The 20,463-nt window shown below is 40.6% G+C and overlaps 1 protein-coding gene across 2 annotated transcripts in view; it reads left to right on the top strand.

The window, feature by feature from the left end:
- The window catches only part of DNAH12 (dynein axonemal heavy chain 12), a 211,252-nt gene that overhangs the window by 189,623 nt on the left and 1,166 nt on the right, over positions 1–20,463 (top strand). For both annotated transcript variants that reach the window (XM_053898581.1, XM_053898580.1), the window contains 8 exons: positions 2,472–2,609; positions 6,084–6,317; positions 6,602–6,790; positions 9,557–9,660; positions 11,260–11,464; positions 17,148–17,285; positions 17,727–17,818; positions 19,426–19,493. In XM_053898581.1, the coding sequence (XP_053754556.1) occupies positions 2,472–2,609; positions 6,084–6,317; positions 6,602–6,790; positions 9,557–9,660; positions 11,260–11,464; positions 17,148–17,285; positions 17,727–17,818; positions 19,426–19,493 (1,168 nt within the window). The remainder of the gene's footprint in view (positions 1–2,471; positions 2,610–6,083; positions 6,318–6,601; positions 6,791–9,556; positions 9,661–11,259; positions 11,465–17,147; positions 17,286–17,726; positions 17,819–19,425; positions 19,494–20,463) is intronic.

Here is a 20,463-nt window from a genome sequence, read left to right as displayed (position 1 = left end):
ATATCATTTATTCTTTCTTTCCACAAAATGTGTGTTAGGTGCTTTCCCAGGTACTAGATATAAAGCAGTGAGAATAGAATAAAACACCTCCCCACAAATCTGCCATCATGGAACTTAAATTCTAGTGATACTGTTTTGACATATTAATAATGCTTTTCAGTGTGCTCATGTAATTTGCACATGGTATTGGGGACTTAGGAGTCCTAGTAAATAAATATCAACCTTTTTTTTTCATTCTTAACCACTAAGAAACAGGAAAAAGTATAAACATAAGGGAACCATTTTTTTTAAGTTTATTTTGAGAGTGAGAGAGAGAGAGAGAAAGCATGTACATGCACGTTAGTGGGGGAGAGGCAGAGAGAGAGGGAGAGAGAGAGAATCCCAAGTGGGGCCCAGTCCTACCAACCGTGAGATCTTGACCTGAGCCGAAATCAAGAGTTGGACACTTAACCGACTGAGCCACCAGGCACCTCAAGGGAACCAAATTTTAACCTTAGTTACTGATATAGACTAGGTTGGAAGATGTAGTAGACACCTGTGAACAAATGGGGCATCACTGAATAGAATTAAACAGACTTATCCACCCTCAGTGAGAACAGAGGAACATTTTCTTCCCCAAGGGAAGCTCACTTCTAAGACGAAGAGGGAAAAGCTGAGCAAAGCATATCTGGTTAACTTTTCCCAAATTTATCAACCAGATAGGTCCCTTCTCTTGCAGTGATTAATGCAAGGATGGGGAAAATCCAGAACTGTTACACTGAGGTCTCTGCACATGGAAGGAAACGTCAATACTAAGGGAAATTGATTCCCTGCCCTCACCCCAACATGCAATTTATCACACTGGCCTATTTGAGCTAGAAAAATAATAGAATTGAAAATAAAGAACTGAATTCTTTGTAAGCCAGCTAGTTTCTCTCTGCTTCATACCTTCTGCATGCCCCTAGTTCTGAGCAATAAATTTATTTGAAAGTCTGGGAGAAAAGGAGGATATTTGGTGTTTTAGCTAGGAAAAGAGCTTAATAAAATGGAAACGGTGGTATGATGTCTGATCCCCATCTAGGGTTTGAGCTCCTGCAAGAAATCCCAAGATTTCTCTCATACCACAGGACCGTTTCTGGCCCATAAGCACAGACCAAAAATGTGGAGGGATTATGACTTCCTTAAGAAAAACTCCATTGTGTGAAAATATGTGGGAAATACACACAAATTAGGTTATTGCTCTCATTGCCAAAAGGTTTCCCCTATTAAATGTTTCACCACAGGGGCACCTGGGTGGCTCAGTCAGTTAAGCATCTATCTTCAGTTCAGGTCATGATCTCACGGTCTGTGAGTTTGAGGCCCCACACTGGCCTGTACTGACAATACTGACTGAGCTGTACTGACAGCTCAGAGCCTGGAGCCTACTTTGGATTCTATGTCTCCCTCTCTCTCTGCCTCTCCCCTGTTTGCATTCTCTCTCTCTCTCTCTCTCTCAAAAATAAATAAACATTAAAAAAAACCTTTCACCACAGTTTTCTTTCAGTATTATTTAAAATATGCTTTAATTTATGTACATTTCAGGAATATAGTTATTCAGTAATGCCATGGTGTACTTGTATTTTTTTAAAAAAAATTTTAATGTTTATTATTTTGAGAGAGAGAGAGCATAAGCAGGGTAGGGGCGGAGAGAGGGAGACACAGAATCCAAAGCAGTCTTCCAGGCTCTGAGGGGTCAGCACACAGCCCAATGTCAGGCTCAAACCCACTGACCACAGATCACGAGATCTTGACCTGAGCAGAAGTCTGATGCTTATACAACTAAGCTACCCAGGTGCCCCTGTGCTTGTACTTTAATATTATAAAAATAATTTCTACTACTACATCATATGAAGGTAGTTGGAAGGATTTTTACTGCATTTGGAGCTATGTTTGAAATGATCTAACTTAAACCATCAAGGTAGCATACTTGAAATTTACTTGGGGCGGTGGGGGAGGGGGTCTTCATAGAGGTGGATGGCCATCCTCCAGAGCACCAACACATATGAAGACGCCAGGAGAGCATAAACAAGGGTTTCAAAAGTGACCTCCACATGGAAAGTCATAGAATCAGGAACTATGTATTCGGGTTTATTCCTATCATAATGACTATGTTCGCTCACTTGTAGTGAGCATATGCCAGTGAGGCTACAGGATAACATTGAGCTACTGAAGTTGTAAATATCTATGAACAATACCAAAGTATTAGTAGCTACTACTTTGGCAAATGGTAGAACTTTTGCATTTTAATCAAGTTTAATATTGCAGTTTGTCTAGCTTTGGAGGTTTTGAGTCATAAGATTAATAGTTTTTATAGTATGCATTGTTTTTAAATAGAAGCTTGCAGAAATATATGATCATAGACTCATATAATGAAAAATACTGTTGATTCCCCTCATTTTACTAATGGAAATCTGATCAAAATTTTCTCTTGTTGCATAATTTTTATACTAAAGGCATGGGAGAAGTTGCTGTTTGGAGTTTGTTTTTTTCATGCCCTTGTGCAAGAGAGAAAGAAATTTGGTCCTCTTGGTTGGAATATTCCATATGGATTTAATGAATCTGATTTACGCATCAGTATTCAACAACTACAGGTAAAATTAGAAAGGAATTAACATTGCTGGAGGATCACTGTGTGTCAGGCCCTAGGCAATTCCCTTTGCTTAGATAAACTTACTCCTCCCAACATCACTAGTAGGTGGGAGATAGTAGTAAAAATTATAACTATGGTTTATGAAGCACTATCTCTATGGATTTCTGCCGCTGCAAGTAACAGAAAACCTGATTCGAACTGGCTTAAGACATAATGGAACTTATCATCTCACATAATAAAGAGGTACAGAGGAAGGACAGGCTCTGGAGTTGGTTGATTCAGCAAGTGTTGCCATCAAGGACCTTGGTTCTTTCTGTCTTTCTGCAGTGCCTTCCTTAAGTGTTGGCTTTCTATAGGTCCTTATTATTCTCTACTCTCTTCCTCTGTTCAGTCAAAGCTACAATTTAGCTCTAAGTAGAAAAGGAATTTATGAAAAGAATATTTGGGTAGATCATAGAATCACCAAGATGGCTGGCCACCCCAGGCATCCAGACTCATATCCAGATTCACACCATGTCTTGGTAATAGCAGCTCCTCAACCCTGGTTGAATATTAGACACCACTGCTCAGAGAGCTGCTGCACAGACTCTGGTCTACTCCAGGCCCTCTGATGTCATCAAAAAAAGATTCTTTGCTGTTCCTGCTTTTTCGACCTCTAAACCCCAGTTCAACGTCTAACTTGCAGGCCTAACCTTTAACTCTGAAAGAGGCTGGAATGGGTGCCTGGGTGGCTCAGTTGGTTAAGCATCTGACTTCGGTTCAGGTCATGATCTTGCGGTCTGTGAGTTCAAGCCCTGCATCAGGCTCTGTGCTGACCACTCAGAGCCTGGAGCCTGCATCAGATTCTGTCTCTCCCTCTCTCTCTGTCCCTCCCCTGCTCACACTCTCAAAAACAAATAAACATTTAAAAAATAAATAAAAGAGGCTGGAAAAGTGAGTGGCAGGGTTTTCCAGTTTCTGTAGACTCACAATGTGATCTATTCTGATAGTCAGCAGCCCCTGGCCCCCTCCCAGCAAAAAAAAAAAAAAAAAAAAAAAAAAAACTGCTGTAAATTCCTACTGACTCAGACTTAGAACTAGGCACATTACTTATATTAATTTTCTTCCTCACAGCACCCCTGTAAGGTTGGTATTATCCCTATTTTTGAGAAAACCAAAGCTAAGAAATGAGTTTGCCCATTGAGGTAGGATTTGAACTCCAGTCTCTCCAACCCCAATACTTTCCCCATTATTTCTGTCATATTTTACTAAATATAGTAATCCAGATGGACAACCAGAGTATTAATATATTTCTGCTTCTTTGCTGTGACAAGAGCCTTTGTGACATGGAGCCTCGTAAAGGGAAACCGGAAGTGTTGATAAAACCCACTTGATGCTATTAGGTTTTACTTAGGTGGGGTTTTGTAAGGGTATGAATATTTAATCATATTTATAGCATAACAAATAATTTTTATAGAAATTGCTGATATTTTATCAACTCTTCCTTTTTTTAAATAAATGTTTATTCATTTTTGAGAGAGAAAGCGAGCATGAGTTGGAGAGGGGCAGAGAGAGAGGGGGACAAAGGATCTGAAGCAGGTTCTGCACTAACAGCAGTGAGCCCGATGTGGGGCTCAAACTCATGAACCATGAGAACATGACCTGAGATGAAATCAGATGCTCAACCAACTGAGCCACCCAGGTGCCCCTCTTTTTTCTTTTACACAAGGCAGAAACCTTAACTAGAACAAACGTATCAATTTGAAAATCCCTGAACAACTGATGAAATTAGTGCTTATAGAATCACGATTACATGATAAAATGACATTGATTCTAAATACTGGGTTTGTTTGTTTTTTAAAAATAATTTAGTAGATAGAGCGCAAGCTTGGAGAATGTCTTGCTAAAACCATTCTACTGCAGAAAACCAGTCAACTGAGAATTCTCCACCTTCTGGCCAGGCCCCTGCCTGCAGCCTCTGGTGTCATCAACCTTTCTGGTCCCAACACTGGAGCTGGAAGGCATAGATTAAATCTATCTTTTATATCTTCAAGAACAGGGTACTTGAGAGGGGGCAGTCTTTAAACCATCTTTACCTAGTCATACCAGCAAAATACTGCTTGCTTCCAAAAAGGTTAATCAATGAAACTGATGGCTAAGTTGATAGACAACCATGGAATGAGTTGTTCTCTACATCTTGCATTTGCCATGATTTAACATGAATTTCTCTTGTGGTTTCTTCCTTTAGTTTTGGGGAAGGAGGGAAACCCAGTTAAACACACCTTTCTTTCCCCCAAAGAGAAGAAAGGGAGAAACTCTCCTCTTTCACAAATAACTTCTTCACCACGCCCCCCCCCCCCAAAGAGTACTTTCCCTCTGTCTGTCTCCTATTCATATCTCTTGATACTTCTCTTCCTCCTGAAAACATGGAAGTCTCCAAAAAAGATTGATATCTTCTTTTAAGTTGGCTCTGGATAATTTAGAGATATTTTTTCTTATCTGTGTACCATTTCTGCTATAATTCCTGCACTATTAGGTAATTTTCAGGGGCAAGAAAAAGCTCCCATCCAGTAACTTATACCATCCCAATACATATACTACCAAAGTTCCTGTGTGTGGGAAAATGTAAAGGAGAAATAAATTCAGGCCTTCATATCACTTCACATTTCCCAGACTCAGTTTCCTACTTTACAGGGTTATTGGGAGATGAACAAGACAATATAAAAGCTATGCAAATAGTAGTTTTTATTACTTTTTAAAGTTTTATTTATTTAAGTAATCTCTATACCCAACTGGGGCTCAAACTCACAACCCCGAGATCAAGAGTCAGATGCTTTTCTGACTGAGACAGCCAGGTGTTCCAGTTTTTATTACTATTGTAAATGGTGTCATGTTGTGTGAAACAGGCTTTGGCACTAAAGTTTGGAATTTCTTTGTTTTTATCACATTGCAAACAGTGTCCAAAACCAGGCACCTGGTTCTCGGCCTTGGTGCTTTTGTCATTTGGGGTCAGATAGCTCCTTACTGTGGGCAGCTGTCCTGTGCACTTTTTAGCAGCGTCTCAAGTTTCTGCCCACTAGATGGCAGTAACACCTCCAACCACAGATGTAAAATGTCCCCAGATATTGCCAAATGTCCCCTTGGGGACAAAATTGCCCCCAATTAACAACCAATACCCTAAAACAAGGGCAAATTACCCAAATCCATATGAAAAAGACTTGGTAATTTTCATGTCATCTTTTTTTGTTAAACAGTTTTCTTATCACAGAAGCAATACATGTTTATTTCCCACCCTGCCCCCCCCCCCAAATTGGAAGATGCAGATAAGCAAAGTAATTTAAAATAAACACGAACAATCCCAGCCATCCAAAGGTAACTCATGGTGATAATTCTTTCAACTCCACCTCTATGCATCTTGACATTTAATTTCATCTTAAAATGGAAATGACGTGAAAGACTTTAAGGTTTTTCTCACTTCATTTTTTCTTTGTTTCAGTTATTTATAAATGAGTACAACACAATTCCATTTGAAGCCATCTCCTACCTGACTGGGGAATGTAACTATGGAGGAAGAGTGACAGATGATTGGGACAGACGTCTCCTCTTAACCATGCTGGCTGACTTTTATAATCCACAAATAATTGAAAACCCTCATTACAAGTTTTCTCCCAGTGGAAACTATTTTGCACCTCCCAAAGGCTCCTACGATGAGTACATTGAATTCATTAAGGTAACTGATGTCACTGAAAATGGGGTTAGACCTAAGTGTGATTTTTCTAAAAGCAAATAATGAAATGTTCCCCTGTAATATAGAGGGCTAGCCAAGTAGTATGGTTTTCAATCAACTTTCAGTATCTTTTGTTTCTAGAAATTACTGAAAATTGGGAGAGTTTGATGTCTTGTGGATTAATGTGTAGTTGATTTTTAACCCTTTTGGGGCTGCATGTGTTTACCTTTTCAATTAATGTATCTGGTGAAAATGTGATGCTTCTTTCTTCATCTGTTTTCTGGTAGAAACTTCCATTTACTCAACACCCTGAGATATTTGGATTACATGAAAATGTTGATATCTCCAAAGATCTGCATCAAACCAAAGTCCTCTTTGAGTCCTTGCTTCTCACCCAGGGAGGCTCCAAACAGACCAGATCCTCAGGAAGTACTGACCAGATTCTATTAGAAATTACTGAAGATATTCTCAACAAGGTGATGTTTAGTTTAGAATCTGATGCTTATAATGTAAATTAAAGTGGTCCTGAAATGGCAATCTGAGCACTCCGGTTGAACAGCATTAGGATCTTGAGTGGGATACTTTGCCTTTGTGAGGATTAGTTCCCAAATCTGTAAAGTGGTGATTATAGTACCAACTGTATAAGGTTCTTGTGAACATTTAAAAGATCATGAATTTGGGGTGCCTGGGGGGCTCACTCAGTTGAGCATCCGACTCTCGATTTTGGCTAAGGTGATGATCCCAGGGTTGTGGGATCGAGCCCCATGTGGAGCATGGAGCCTGCTTAGGATTCTCTCTGTCTCTCCCTCTGCTCCTCCCCTGCTCATGTGTGCACATACGCTCTCTAAAACAAAAACAAAACATGAATTTAAAATGATTTGCATGATGGCACATAGTAAGTTCTTAGCAACTGTAGTTGTGAGCGAATGAACATATGACTTATTATTGTTTCCAAAGATAATGAATAGACCTACTTTTTAAAAACTGGAGGAAATGGTCTGAATTTGCTGGTTCAAGGAGTGAACAGTTTTTAATCTGTATCTTAGGGAGTGAGGGGGCACAGGGAGGTAAGATCAGCACTAAATTAGCAATTACACCTTTTTTTTCCTTCATAATATAGCTCGAAGTACTTAGCCTACTAGGTAGAGTGGGATGATACTCTTTCCTGTCACCTTTTTTCTGTGTCTTAAATTCCATAAGGAACTATAAAGGGAACTTTAGAAGGATTATGATCGCATGTGCAGATCTTCACGATTCCCCTCTGGGGTAAATACTATAATTGTCCCCATATTTCAGTGTCAAGTGTTCTGACAGAGCAGAGCCTGACCCATAGTCCATCTGTCTTGAAGACCCATGGACAGCACACCCCCCCCCCCCCTTAAGGAGAGCCTCCTCGCAGGACACGTTGCTGCAGCCACTGGAGAAAGAGGGGAGCTGCCCTGCTGTAACCCTTGGGTGAAAGCCAGCCAGCCTCCTCCCACTCTGTCCCCTGGACTGCTGCTTCTGCTCTTTGCCTCTCTCCCCCGTGGTCCCTTACTGGTTCTGCAGTTTATCTCAGGGGATGGGGAGTGGTGGTTCTGGCCCTTGCAGAATGGTGGCTCTCACAAGGTCCCTAACAGGAAGTTACCTAACAGTGGCATTTTGGACTTATTTGGCATCAAGGGTCCTTGAATGACAGCAGCTAGTGTGACTTACATTATTGTAAGTCTTTTGCACCGCTCAGGGACCATCATCTACAGACACTCTGGGCAGCTCAGTTCTTTGTTCAGAACTTCCCTGATTGGGAAACTTCTTTGCCTTTTAGGAGTGTGACTTCCAGTGTCTTAAGACTTGGTTATCAGTCCCAAAGTCCCCTTCACTTCTCAAGCATCTCTGAGGTGCCTCATAGAAATCAGACACTTGATAGTCTTCTCTCTCTATAACCTGGAACCCCGCTACAGTCACACATTAATTATTTGAAAGTGGGGTAAGCTAAGCTATTTGGAGCCACTTAATAACTGATTGAAAATAACCCTAAAACATAACCCTAAAACAGTTATGAAATGGAAACTCTGTTCTATCAGTGGAAAATGAGATTTGGCTTACAAAAGAAATCACATGGCTTTTCAGAAATCTGTATCTTCTGCAAAGTGCCATAGCCTATAGTAAAGAACATGGGCTTTACAGTTAGAGACCTGTGGGTTTAAACAAATCACCTTTTGGCTGTGTGCCCTTGGGCAGTTATTTAACCTCTCTGTACAGTTGACCCTTGAACAACACAGGTTTGAACTGCACAGATACACTTACATATGAATTTATTTTTATAAATACAGCACGGTAATATGTTTCTTCCCTTAAGATGTTCTTAATATTTTCTTTCTAGCTTCCTTTATTGCAAGAATACAGTATAGAATACATATGACATACAAAATATGTGTTGACTGTTTATGTTAGTGGTAAGGCTTCCAGTCAATAGTAGGTTATTAGTAACTAAGTTTTTGGAGGGGCACCTGGGTGGCTCAGTCGGTTGGGTGTCCAACTTCAGCTCAGGTCATGATCTCACAGTCCATGGGTTCAAGTCCCACGTCTGGCTCTGGGCTGACAGCTCAGAGCCTGGAGCATGCTTCGGATTCTGTGTCTCCCTCTCTCTGTGCCCCTTTCCTGCTCATGCTCTGTCTGTGTGTCTCTCTTTCAAAAATAAACAAATATCAAAAAGAATTTTTTTAATTAAAAAAAGTTTTTGGGGGTGCCTGTGTGGCTCAGTCGGTTGAGCGTCCAACTTCAGCTCAGGTCATGATCTCACAGTCTGTGAGTTCGAGCCCCGCATCAGGCTCTGTGCTGACAGCTCAGAGCCTGGAGTCTGCTTTGGATTCTGTGTCTCCCGCTCTCTGCTCCTCTCCCGCTTGCGATCTGTCTGTCTCTGTCTCAAAATTAAAAACATTTAAAAAAAAGTTTTTGGAGAGTTGAATTTATACATGGAGTTTTGACTATATGGGGGGGGGGGGGGGGTGTGGAGTCGGTGCCCTAACCTGCACTGTTCAGGGTTTAACTGTACTTGAATATCCTCATCTGTATAATGGAGATGATAATGGCCACCTGAGGGTGTAAGGTAAAGGTGAAATGAGATAATGTATGGGAAGCAGCTAGCACAATGCTCAGCCCACAGTAACTGCCTCGTGTTAGCTATTAGTGATAGGACAGCTGAACGAAGTGAATTATCCATTCTGAGTGTAATATGTGACCTTCCAAATCCACTCTCTTAGCTACCGAATGATTTCAACATTGAAACAGCACTATTGAAGTATCCTGTGAGCTATGAAGAGAGCATGAATACTGTGTTAGTACAAGAAATGGAAAGATTTAACAAGTAAGGATCTCTACCCTTGTGGGTTCAGAAGACAACCAACCCAAGTTGATAAAAAAAAAAAAAAGACACACATTAAAATTTTAAGAAAAAATTATCCAAACCTGCCATTTTCTTAGGATCCACTCCTACTCTTTAAAGTTGTATCATCTTCTGCCACAGAAGCGAGGGTATCCTTTAGAATGCAAAAATGATGATGGAAATGAGATCTATTTTTACTTACATGTGAATTTATTTTTGTGAAATTTATGTGAAAATATTCATTCATCATAATTTTTCATCCATCCTTTACTAGTCTCCTTAGGAACTCAGGACCAAATGAATATTAATTGAGCCTGTATGTAGTTACCTCTTTTGTCATTGTTCCACCATGTGACACATGCACCCTCCCTTTTCTTCCTGAGTCCAACCTAGGTTGATTAGGTACCCCATGATAGCAAACAAATTTTTGCTTTGAATTTTTTAAATGTTTATTTATGTATCTTGAAAGAGGGAGAAAGAGAGAGAAAGGAAGAGTGAGGGAGGGGCAGAGAGAGAGAGGAAAAAAGAATCCCAAGCAGGTTCCACACTGTTAGCACAGAGCCTAACATGGGGCTCAAACTCATGAACCATGAGATCATGACCTGGGCTGAAATCAAGAGTCAGACCCTTAACTGACTAAGCCACCCAGGTGCCCCTTTGAATTTTTTTCACTGAATTTTCTACAGTACAATACGGCTTAAGGGATGGAGAAATTGTTTTGGTCATGAATTTTCTAAGATGTTTTCAAGTTTATTTGGGTTTCAGGATTTGCTGACATTTAAAAACATAGTAAAACACTATGATGCCTTAGTTCAGTATTTTTTATTTAAAGACCATACATGTTTATATGTACTACCATATTATCTCCTGTTGCTTAGGCTTCTAGCTTAAAACCCTTACTTCAGGTATATTTATGGTGTTCTCAGCAGTTTGGGCCTATGTGAGAAGCAAAGTCTTTGCAAGCATATCAGTGAATATATGCTTCATGCTTTAATGCATCATTTCACAAATGTCAGCCTTTGCATTACACGTTTATAACTCTTCCATATTTTCATGCCATCTGGACCATCATTTACCTAATATTTTCCCCCAAATCATCCTCTGCTTAAATTAGCCTGGTCTTAAGCCATAACACCCAGAAAACAACAATTTTGATATGCTGTTTGGTACCATTTTCTGTATTACGTAATGATTAAAATGAAAAAGTTTCATCCAGGCGTGCATGGGTGGCTCAGTCGGTTAAGCATCCAACTCTTGATATCGGCTCAAGTCATGATCTCACAGTTTGTGAGCTCAAACCCTGCATCGGGCTCTGCACTGACAGTGTGGAGCCTGCTTAGGATTCTCTCTCCCCCTCTCTCTGCCTCTCTCATGCTCTCTCTCTCTCTTTCAAAATAAATAAACTTAAAAAAAGGTTCATCCAAGTATCACCTAAAAGTACCTTCCATTACCAAGAGGGAGGTGAGTACATTCGGGGAAACACTCCCATAAAGCCATGAGTGAGATTTCTTTTTCTGGAAAAACAGTATGTTGATATTTACCAGCGTATGTACAATGATAATGTGATTCTTTTCTTTGCAGTTTAATTAGAACTATACGCAATACTCTACGGAACCTTGAAAAAGCTATTAAAGGTTTGGTCGTAATGGATTCTGCACTGGAGGCACTCTCTGGCAGTTTGCTTGTTGGAAAGGTTCCAGAAATATGGGCTGCACGATCATATCCAAGTCTTAAACCCCTAGGAAGTTACATCACAGATTTTCTAGCCCGGTTGAACTTTTTACAGGTAAAGGATTGTGTGTGTGTGTGTGTGTGTGTGTGTGTGTGTGTGTGTGTGTGTGTGTGTGTAATTTTAGTTTTTGGTTGACTGGGGAGAGATTAGAAAACACTCTGGTCACTTCGGTGTCTCTGGGTTGAATGGAATGTGGTTAGTGGTTTCATGGTAATCTAACCAAAATTTTAGAATGTTAAAAATTATACATATTTCAAAGTACTCAGTAGAAAATTAAAATTTTACTTTACATAGTCCAAGTAAAATGTGACATATTTTTTTAATGTTCTAAGTTTGGGGCACCTGGGTGGCTCAGTTGGTTGAATGTCTGACTTCAGCTCAGGTCATGATCTCACAGTTCATGAGTTCAAGCCCCGCATTGGGCTCACTGCTGTCAGCACAGAGCCTGCTTGGGATTTTCTCTTTCCCTCTCTCTCTGCCCCTCCCCTACTCATGCTCTCCCTCTCAAAAATAAACAAAACATGGAAAAAAAAAAAAGTTTCTAAGTCTGTGGTTCTCTGAGACCACATACTTGGTCTTGTAGTTTTAATACTGGGGGTAAATCTCAAAAAAGAGCCTGAGATATGGATTTACCAATAATTGGCCACTCTCTTAAAATCCATGCTTCTTATCCCTTATCTCATAAAACCAGGGAAACGTTGAATGCTTTTAAGTCTCCACCCTCCATCCCAAAATACACATATAAAGGATGTTCAGGGCACTATTTCTCTTCCTTAGCTCCTTGGCTTGCCCCCATTGTATGGTTAATATTTATGTGGGGTTAATATTTATGTGGGTTAATATTTATGAGAGTTGGGGAGAGCCCCAAAAACACTTTTTGGAAATTCAAATTAGGTATATGACCTTTCCCTGTTAAGTTGCCTTTTTTTTTCTTTTTTTGGGGGGGGAGGGGCAGAGAGAGAGAGAGAGAGAGAGAGAGAGAGAGAGAGAGAGGGCGGATCTCAAGCAGGCTCCACACCCAGCACGGAACCAGACTTGGGGCTTGATCTCACAACCGACAGTGAGATCATGACTTGAGCCAAAATCAAGAGTTGGACACTTAACCGACTGAGTCACCCAGGTGTCCCTAGTTGCCTTTTTATTACAGAAGAGCTTTATTTGTTTCACTGTAGAAGCTAATCATAAAATAGCCAGTGCTTGTGAGGATGTGGAGAGAGAAGCTTTCTCATATACCCCTTTTTAATTTTTACCAATTGAATAGATTGATAATATCTTATTACTTCGCTTTATTTTTATTTTTATTTTTTTATTTTTTGGTAACTGGTGAGCTTGTGTTTCTTTTGGTGTGTGTGCTCACCATTTGTATTTTCTCCTATGAATCGCCCCTTCATCTCCTTCCTAGGCCCATTTTTCTTTTAAACTATTTCTTAAAAATTAATTTATAGGAGCTGGTTGTATAGATTTTACATTTAACAAAAGAAACAGTCTACATTGGGGTTGTCAGTGTTCAGGCTCTAGAAGAGTTGCCACATAATGGTTTTCTCATCCATAAAATGTTTAATTTTACCTCATAGGGTAACAGTCCATGGTATGTGGTAAGAATTCAGTAAAAGTGGACTGTTCTTTGGTAAAATCATAAATTGTTGAACTTTATCAAATGCCTTTTCAGCATTTATTGCTAATGATGTGATTTTTCCCCCTCTTTAGCTTATTATTGCATTGAACTATTCACTAGATTTCCAAGTGGAAAACCATCCTTGCATTTCTAGAAAAATTCCTCTTGTTCAGTGAATCCTTATTTGTTTGGTCAGTGGATCTTCATTCTTTTAATGCTGTAATCAATTCCATTTGGATATTTTTAGGGTTTTTGATATTTTAGGGTTTTGATTTTTAGGGTTTTGATATTACCTAATCAGCCAGAAAAATTATTTAATTGTATCCCCAACAATAGTGAATAAGAGGGCCTGTTTCTCAGATATATGTTGTTTTTTATCTTTGCTAATTTGATAGGTAAACTGTGTCTACTAGGTGAATCCTGGCCACATGTACAACATGTCTTCTTCAGAGTTCCTCCTGTGTGGACCTGCCTCTTCCCATCTCTTATCAACAGCATTTGCCTTAGGGGCACCTGGTGGCTCAGTCGGTTAAGCATCCAGTTTTGGCTCAGGTCATGATCTCACGGCTTGTGAGTTCGAGCCCTGTGTTGGGCTCTGTGCTGACAGCTCAGAACCTGGAGGCTTCTATGGATTCTGTGTCTCCCTCTCTCTTTCTGCCCCTCCCCTGCTCACCCTCTGTCTGTCTCTCTCTCTCAAAAATAAATACTAAAAAAAAAAATAAAGAAAAAAAAGGCATTTGCCTTGTAGTTAATCATATCCTCCCCTTGTCACAGTCTTCCTTTTTTTTTTATACTCCAGTTCATTTCCCAAGCTTTTTTTGGAACTGCTTGCACTTTCCATATACTGCTTCTTCCTGAAGGGCATTCAAGAGCCATTACCTTGTTCTTTCAGAGGGGTCCTGGCATGGTGCCAGCAGGGATAGTCTCCAGGACAAATTCCTTTTGTTGTTGATGTGAAGTTCATGTCCAACTCCCTACTTCCTGAAATCTGGATTTTCCCTTGGAATCATTCCATTCGAATGAGTAAGAAAGACCTCACTCTATTATCAGGCACCTTTATCATCCTTCGCCACATGCCTCCCTCTGAATGGATCTGTCCCCATTGTCCTCTTACCCTTAGAGAAGCCATACAGTTTTCCTCTTACCTTTCTTTCTCCTGGACTCTTTTTTTTAAAGGTTTATTTATTTTTGAGAGAGACAGAGCACAAGCAGGGGAGAGGCGGTGGGGGGGGGGGGGGGGACAGACAGAGGATCTGAAGCACGCTCTGTGCTGACACCAGAGAACCCAACGCAGAGCTTGAACCCACAAACCATGAGATCAATGACCTGAGCCAAAGTCAGACACTTAACCAACTGAGCCACCCAGGCTCCCCCTCTCCTGGAGTCTTGACTTCATCTCCTAATGCTTCTTAATTAAGCAAATGAGTCATCTGGAGTTTCTGTCTTTTCCTCATTTCTCTATCACCATTTACCCTATTTATCTTCCCTTTCTCCTTCTTGTGCTTTTTATTTTTTTTTTTTTTCTAAGCGTTTCACACACTGGTTATACTCTCAGTTAAATCCTGGATCTGACACTTAGTGACTGTGTGACTTGGGGCAAGATATTACTCATCTTTCTGCACTCCACTTTCCTTGTCTGTAAAATGGGAGGAATAACTCATGGAGTTATTTTCTGGACTAAATGAGGTGATGCATGTCAAGTGCTTAGCACAATGCCTGGCAAGCACTAAGCATCCAGTAAATGGTAGCTAATTCAGAAACTCTGTACAAGTCACTGACCCAGACACTCATGACATTCTTGGCTAAATGAAGCCCTGGAGTGAGCCAGGGAATTTTCTATACACTTGCCTTCTGGGTTCTTACAGCTTTCTTGCGCACAGTGCTGGATCTGCCTAGCTTGTGTCCTTGTCAAGCCCCGCCTCTTTCTCTACCTCTTCTTGATTTGGTAGCTTGGACTATTGCAACATCTCCAGCAGTGGTTTGTTCTCTTCCTCCCAGGAAGCAAAGCTGGCTTCTTCCCACAGTGCACTGCTCGCTCAGAGACAAAGTTCATTTTATTGATTCATCTGTTCTCTCAACTAATGTGAACTGAGACCCATTTTGTCCAAAACATCTTGTTGTGTGCTTTGTGAGATAAAAAGGCAATGACAACGTAAGCCCTGCCTTCAAGTTGCCAATAGCCTACAGGGGGATAAGCTATGTATCTAAGAAAAAACAAACCAACCACGAATATAATAGAGTAAGGGATGTGTCATAGCAGATCAACTTGTAAAATTCTCTGGGAATTCAAAGGGAGAGAGTTCTTCTAGCTCAGGAAAGCAGGGTTTGTTTATTGGATGAAGAAGCATTTGAGCCAGGTCTAAACTGTGAGAGGTTTCAGACACTGTAAAAAAAGGAAAAGAACTTAGAGATCGCTGAGCAACGAAAGGCACTGTATCATTTAGAATTGATTCTGTTGCAAAATTTGACATATACAAAAATAAAGTTTATTACCTCAGTAATTGAAAAATCCAGGGGGCCAAGTGGCTCCAGGAAGGAGGTGATCTGGGGTGCAAAATAGGTCCTGGATTCTTGCACCTCATTTCCTGGCTCCATTTCTCTGAGGGTTGACTCCATTCTCAGGTAGGTTCTCATGTGATGATAGCAAAACAGCAGCAGCAACTCTGGCCTCACATCCACACAACTTCAAATAGCTGAGCAGCTTTTCCCCAAAAGTCCTAGCAAGAGTCTCCACATCTCTGTCTTTGCCTGGGTCACATGTCCATTCCTGTATCAATCACTATGACTGGGGGGTATCATTGGCCAGGCAGGAATCACATGCCCACCCCAGGAAGTGGAGTTCCTGCACCAGAAGGGCTTGGGTTGAGAGTATAGAAAGGTTCTTCTTCCAGAAGGATGGAAGAGTAGTGTCACTTTAAGACAAACAGAAAATACAACAGATGTCCACCCAATGCAGAGAAAAGACCAGCACATAGTGTAGTCTGGTTACAATGTAAGATGCTTGAAGAAGAATTGTTTATTTTTATTTTTTTTAATATAATTTGTCAAATTGTTTTCCATACAACACCCAGTGCTCATCCCAACAAGTGCCCTCCTCCCTGCCCATCACCCACTTTCCCCTCTCCCCCACCCCCCATCTACCCTTAGTTTGTTCTCTGTATTTAAGAATCTCTTATGGTTTGCCTCCTTCCCTCTCTGTAACTTTTTTTTCCCCTTCCCCTCCCCCATGGTCTTCTGTTAAGGGATCAAGCTGGGGGGCGGGGGTGGTGCCTGGATGGCTCAGTCAACTGAGCATCCGACTCTTGGTTTTGGCTCAGGTTATGATGTCATGGCTCATGAGTTCAAGCCCCTCGTCAGGCTCTGCACTCACAGCACAGAGCCTGCTTGGGAGTCTCTCCCTCCCTCTCTCTCTGCCCCTCCCCACTTGCGTGCACACTCTCTGTCTCAAAATAAATAAATAAACATAAAAATTTTAAAAAGGAATCAAGCTGGAAATACAATTTGGGGCTAGATTATGAAGTATGTTAAATAGGAGACTAAGGTGCTTAGACTTTAATTTGGTAGAGTAGTAGCAGATTACTGAAGAATTATGCAAGATGCTAAATCCAATCCAAACCATGCATGGTGAGGTATACTCTGGAAACATTACTCTAGATGTACTGAGCAGAGAGAGGGGAGAAGTGAGAAGACATGCACATCGATACAGAAAAAAGACAATGGACATCTGAACTGAAGTAAGCGTGGAGGCAGGGGGGAGTCCAGAGTTTTAAGGAGCTGGAATCAACACTGTCATATACTGCATGAGATATCTGAAGATGGTTGCTTTTGAGTGGGAGTAAGTCACACATCCCCAAATAATTTACTCTCAGCTCTTTGTAGATTTGAACCTTTCAAACTTTGTGTTATTGAGGTTAATGTTAAAATTAGTTTGAATTATCCAAGAAGAGTGACTATAAGGGAAAAGAGGTAGAAGGCCAAGGTAGGTTGCATGTTTGTGTCGGGGAAGAGAGTCCTGTGGTGGAAAGTGTGGACAACACACAAACCAGCATCAGGAATTACAGATCAGGTGGTGCTCGTGTGAGTCTGGAAATGAACATAGTGCATTGTGTTTTCCCCTTCCAGGACTGGTATACTTCAGGAAAACCTTGTGTGTTTTGGCTCTCAGGATTCTTTTTCACCCAAGCCTTTCTCACTGGAGCGATGCAGAATTATGCCAGAAAATATACCATCCCTATTGATTTACTAGGATATGAATTTGAGGTACAAAACCCCCTAAATTCCACAGTATATCACTATTTCAAAATCATGTAGTTAATCAAGGAAGATATGCAGAATTCATATTTTTATGGTCCATTATAAATGACTTCTTTCCATTCTTTGTGTTTCATGAAGAAAGTATATGTTTGCCTTGCTACGTCTGATAGGACTTAGATATATATCTCCATTTTTAACTCAGATCATCTAATGCTGCTCTCCGGTTTCAGCAAAAACATGAGGTACAATAAAAAGTGATAAAATGCTTCAAAAAGAACTGTATTATACATTTTGACACTTACACTCCTACTGAAAAATTTATAGTTTCACAACCTATCGTATAGTCGCGTTTCCCTGAATATGTTCTGAAAATTGAGCAGATGTTTTCCTTCTGAGACAAAGTTGTCTGGGGAAGAGACCGTTACTAGCATGTGCCTCTCCCTTCAGGTTATTCCTTCAGATACATCTGAGACGGCGCCAGAGGACGGCGTTTACATCCACGGGTTATATCTTGATGGAGCACGCTGGTCCCGAACAAGGTCAGGACTTTCAACTACCGAGACTTCTTCATTGCAGATGAATAAGTAAAACACTGCTTCCCACCCACCCCACCCCTGCAACAAAAAGGGCTCTTCTAGGGACTATGGCAAGTAAAAAATAATATCAGAATCCTTGCCATAAATCATTACTCAGGCTGGGGCAACTGATAAGTGAGTATTTTTAGGTCCTGAAGAATTTTTAGTTAACATTTCAATGGTCTTATGACTAGAAAAGTTAGTTGAAATTATTTCTTACTTCTTCTGTTTTAGGACTGTTACCTTCCATTTTGTAATGTGCAGGAGCACCTAACTTTTGATCATTTCACAGTTAGAATGAACTTCCCATTTCTGTTAGTGCAGGAAAACTTTCTCTTATATGACAAAATAAATAAATATTTAAAATAAATACTGAATTTCCAGCTTAGGAAACCAAGCATTGCTATTCTTTTTAAAATGCATAGCGGTGGGGGGCCTTGGTGGCTCAGTCAGTTAAGCGCCTGGCTCTTGACTTCAGCTCAGGTCATGATCTCACAGAGTTCAAGCTCCACATCGGGCTCTCTGTTGTCAGCGTGCAGCTCACTTCGGATCCTCTGTCTCCCTCTCTCTCTCTCTGCACCTCTTCTGCACTCTCACTCTGTCTCAAAAATAAATAAAATTAAAAAAAAATAAGATACATAGGGGTAAGAGAGAAGGGGAGAGACTATTTCCCTTGGAGCCCTGCTCTTTATCAGTCCATTAATAAGCATAACCCTCTATTTCCAGGGTCAGGGCTAGGCTTTGCTCTCAAGGGAGGGTTGAATGTTGAGACCCAGAAAATCGCTTGAGGAGGAGCAGGAAGGAGTTCCTTTATATTATTACAAAGATAATTCCAAGACTGAGCTCTGATGCAGACTTAGCTGCACCTAGTTCATTTGGTTATTTCTCTCTTCCTTTTTTTTTTTTAAGTTTATTTTGAAAGAGAGAGAGAGAGAAAGAGAGAGAGATTCCCAAGCAGGCTTTGTACTGTTAGCATGGAGCTCTATGCAGGGCTCGATCTCACAACCGTGAGATCATGACCTGAGCTGAAATCAAGAGTCAGATGCTTAACCAACTAAGCCACTGATGCACACCTCTCCATTTTTATCATTTAACTTACATAGATGAATATATATATTCATCTTTTCTCCTGTCCCTCCCTTCCTTCCCTCCCTCCTTTTCTCAAACAAATAAATAAACAATATAGCACAGGGAAAAGAAGACAGGTTTACTAGACAGGCAGATGTACGTTTGAATCCTGACTCTGGCACTTAAGAGCTGTGTTACTATGAGAAAACTGTTCAACCTCTCTGAGCCTTCACTGTTCACCTGTGTGTGGAAAAGGAAGGGGACAAGATCATGGTGATGATCAAATGTGATAGGATAGTGTGTGCTTCATGGATGGTACGTAAAAAGCGGCAAGAATTGGTATTTGTCCATTGTTGTTCATTGCTTCCTCCTTGGTTTTGTTTTATATTTCTTTCTCTGCATATTTCTAGTCCTCTCTTGTATTAAAAGCCAATATCTCAGTAGCAATTTCTAGAAGCAAATTTCATCTTATTTCTAATAAATGTTTCCATTTCTCTTCACAGTGGATTGCTTGCCGAGCAACATCCCAAACTTCTCTTTGACCTGATGCCCATCATATGGATAAAACCAAGTAAATATACTCCTAACAAAATTTGTTAGAGTTTTAGGGAGGATAATAATAGACATTTTTTAATGGCTCCCCCAAATAAGTCTCTGCTCAAATCTATTAAGACTTTGTTCAGTTACAATAAATAGTGGCTTAGGGGCACCTGGGTGGCTCAGTTGGTTAAGTGTCTGACTTCTGCTCAGGTCATGATCTCACAGCTCGTGAGTTTAAGCCCTGCATCGGGCTCTGTACTGACAGCTCAGAGCCTGGAGCCTGCTTTGGATTCTGTGTCTCCTTCTTTCTCTCTGCCCCTCCCCCACCATGCTCTGTCTCTGTCTCTCAAAAATGAATAAACATTAAAAAAATTTTAAGAAGATGCAGTACACACACACACACACACACACACACACACACACACACACACACTGGAGTATTACTCGGCAATCAAAAAGAATGAAGTCTTGCCATTTGCAACTACGTGGATGGAACTAGAGGGTATTATGCTAAGTGAAATTAGTCAGAGAAAGACAAATATCATATGACTTCACTCATATGAGGACTTTAAGACACAGAACAGATGAACATAAGGGAAGGGAAGCAAAAGTAATATAAAAACAGGGAGGGGACAAAACATAAAAGACTCTTAAATGTGGATAACAGAGGGTTGCTGGAGAGGTTGTGGCAGGGGGGATGGGCTAAATTGTTAAGGGGCTTAAGGAATCTACTCCTGAAATCATTGTTGCACCATGTGCTAACCAACTTGGGTGTAAATGATAAAAAATAAACTGTAGAAAGAAAAAAAAAATTTAGTGACTTACTGTTTACATTGGGAATATATTATTCCTGGTTTGTGTTGCATTCATATTATTTCGGGAATATCATTCTGCCTTTTTGCTCTTATCCCAAGGGATCCCAAGGGATGTAACATTTTCTCTGCCCTCCCCCACTTCTACTTTTCCAGAGGCCAGGGCTTCCCATCAATATTTTGATTCTG

This window comes from Panthera pardus, unplaced genomic scaffold, assembly GCF_024362965.1.
Source record: "Panthera pardus isolate Hobbes unplaced genomic scaffold, ASM2436296v1 HiC_scaffold_8, whole genome shotgun sequence".
Taxonomy (NCBI): domain Eukaryota; kingdom Metazoa; phylum Chordata; class Mammalia; order Carnivora; family Felidae; genus Panthera; species Panthera pardus.
Note: the sequence above shows the minus strand (reverse complement) of the source record. Positions and strands in the feature narration are given on the sequence as shown.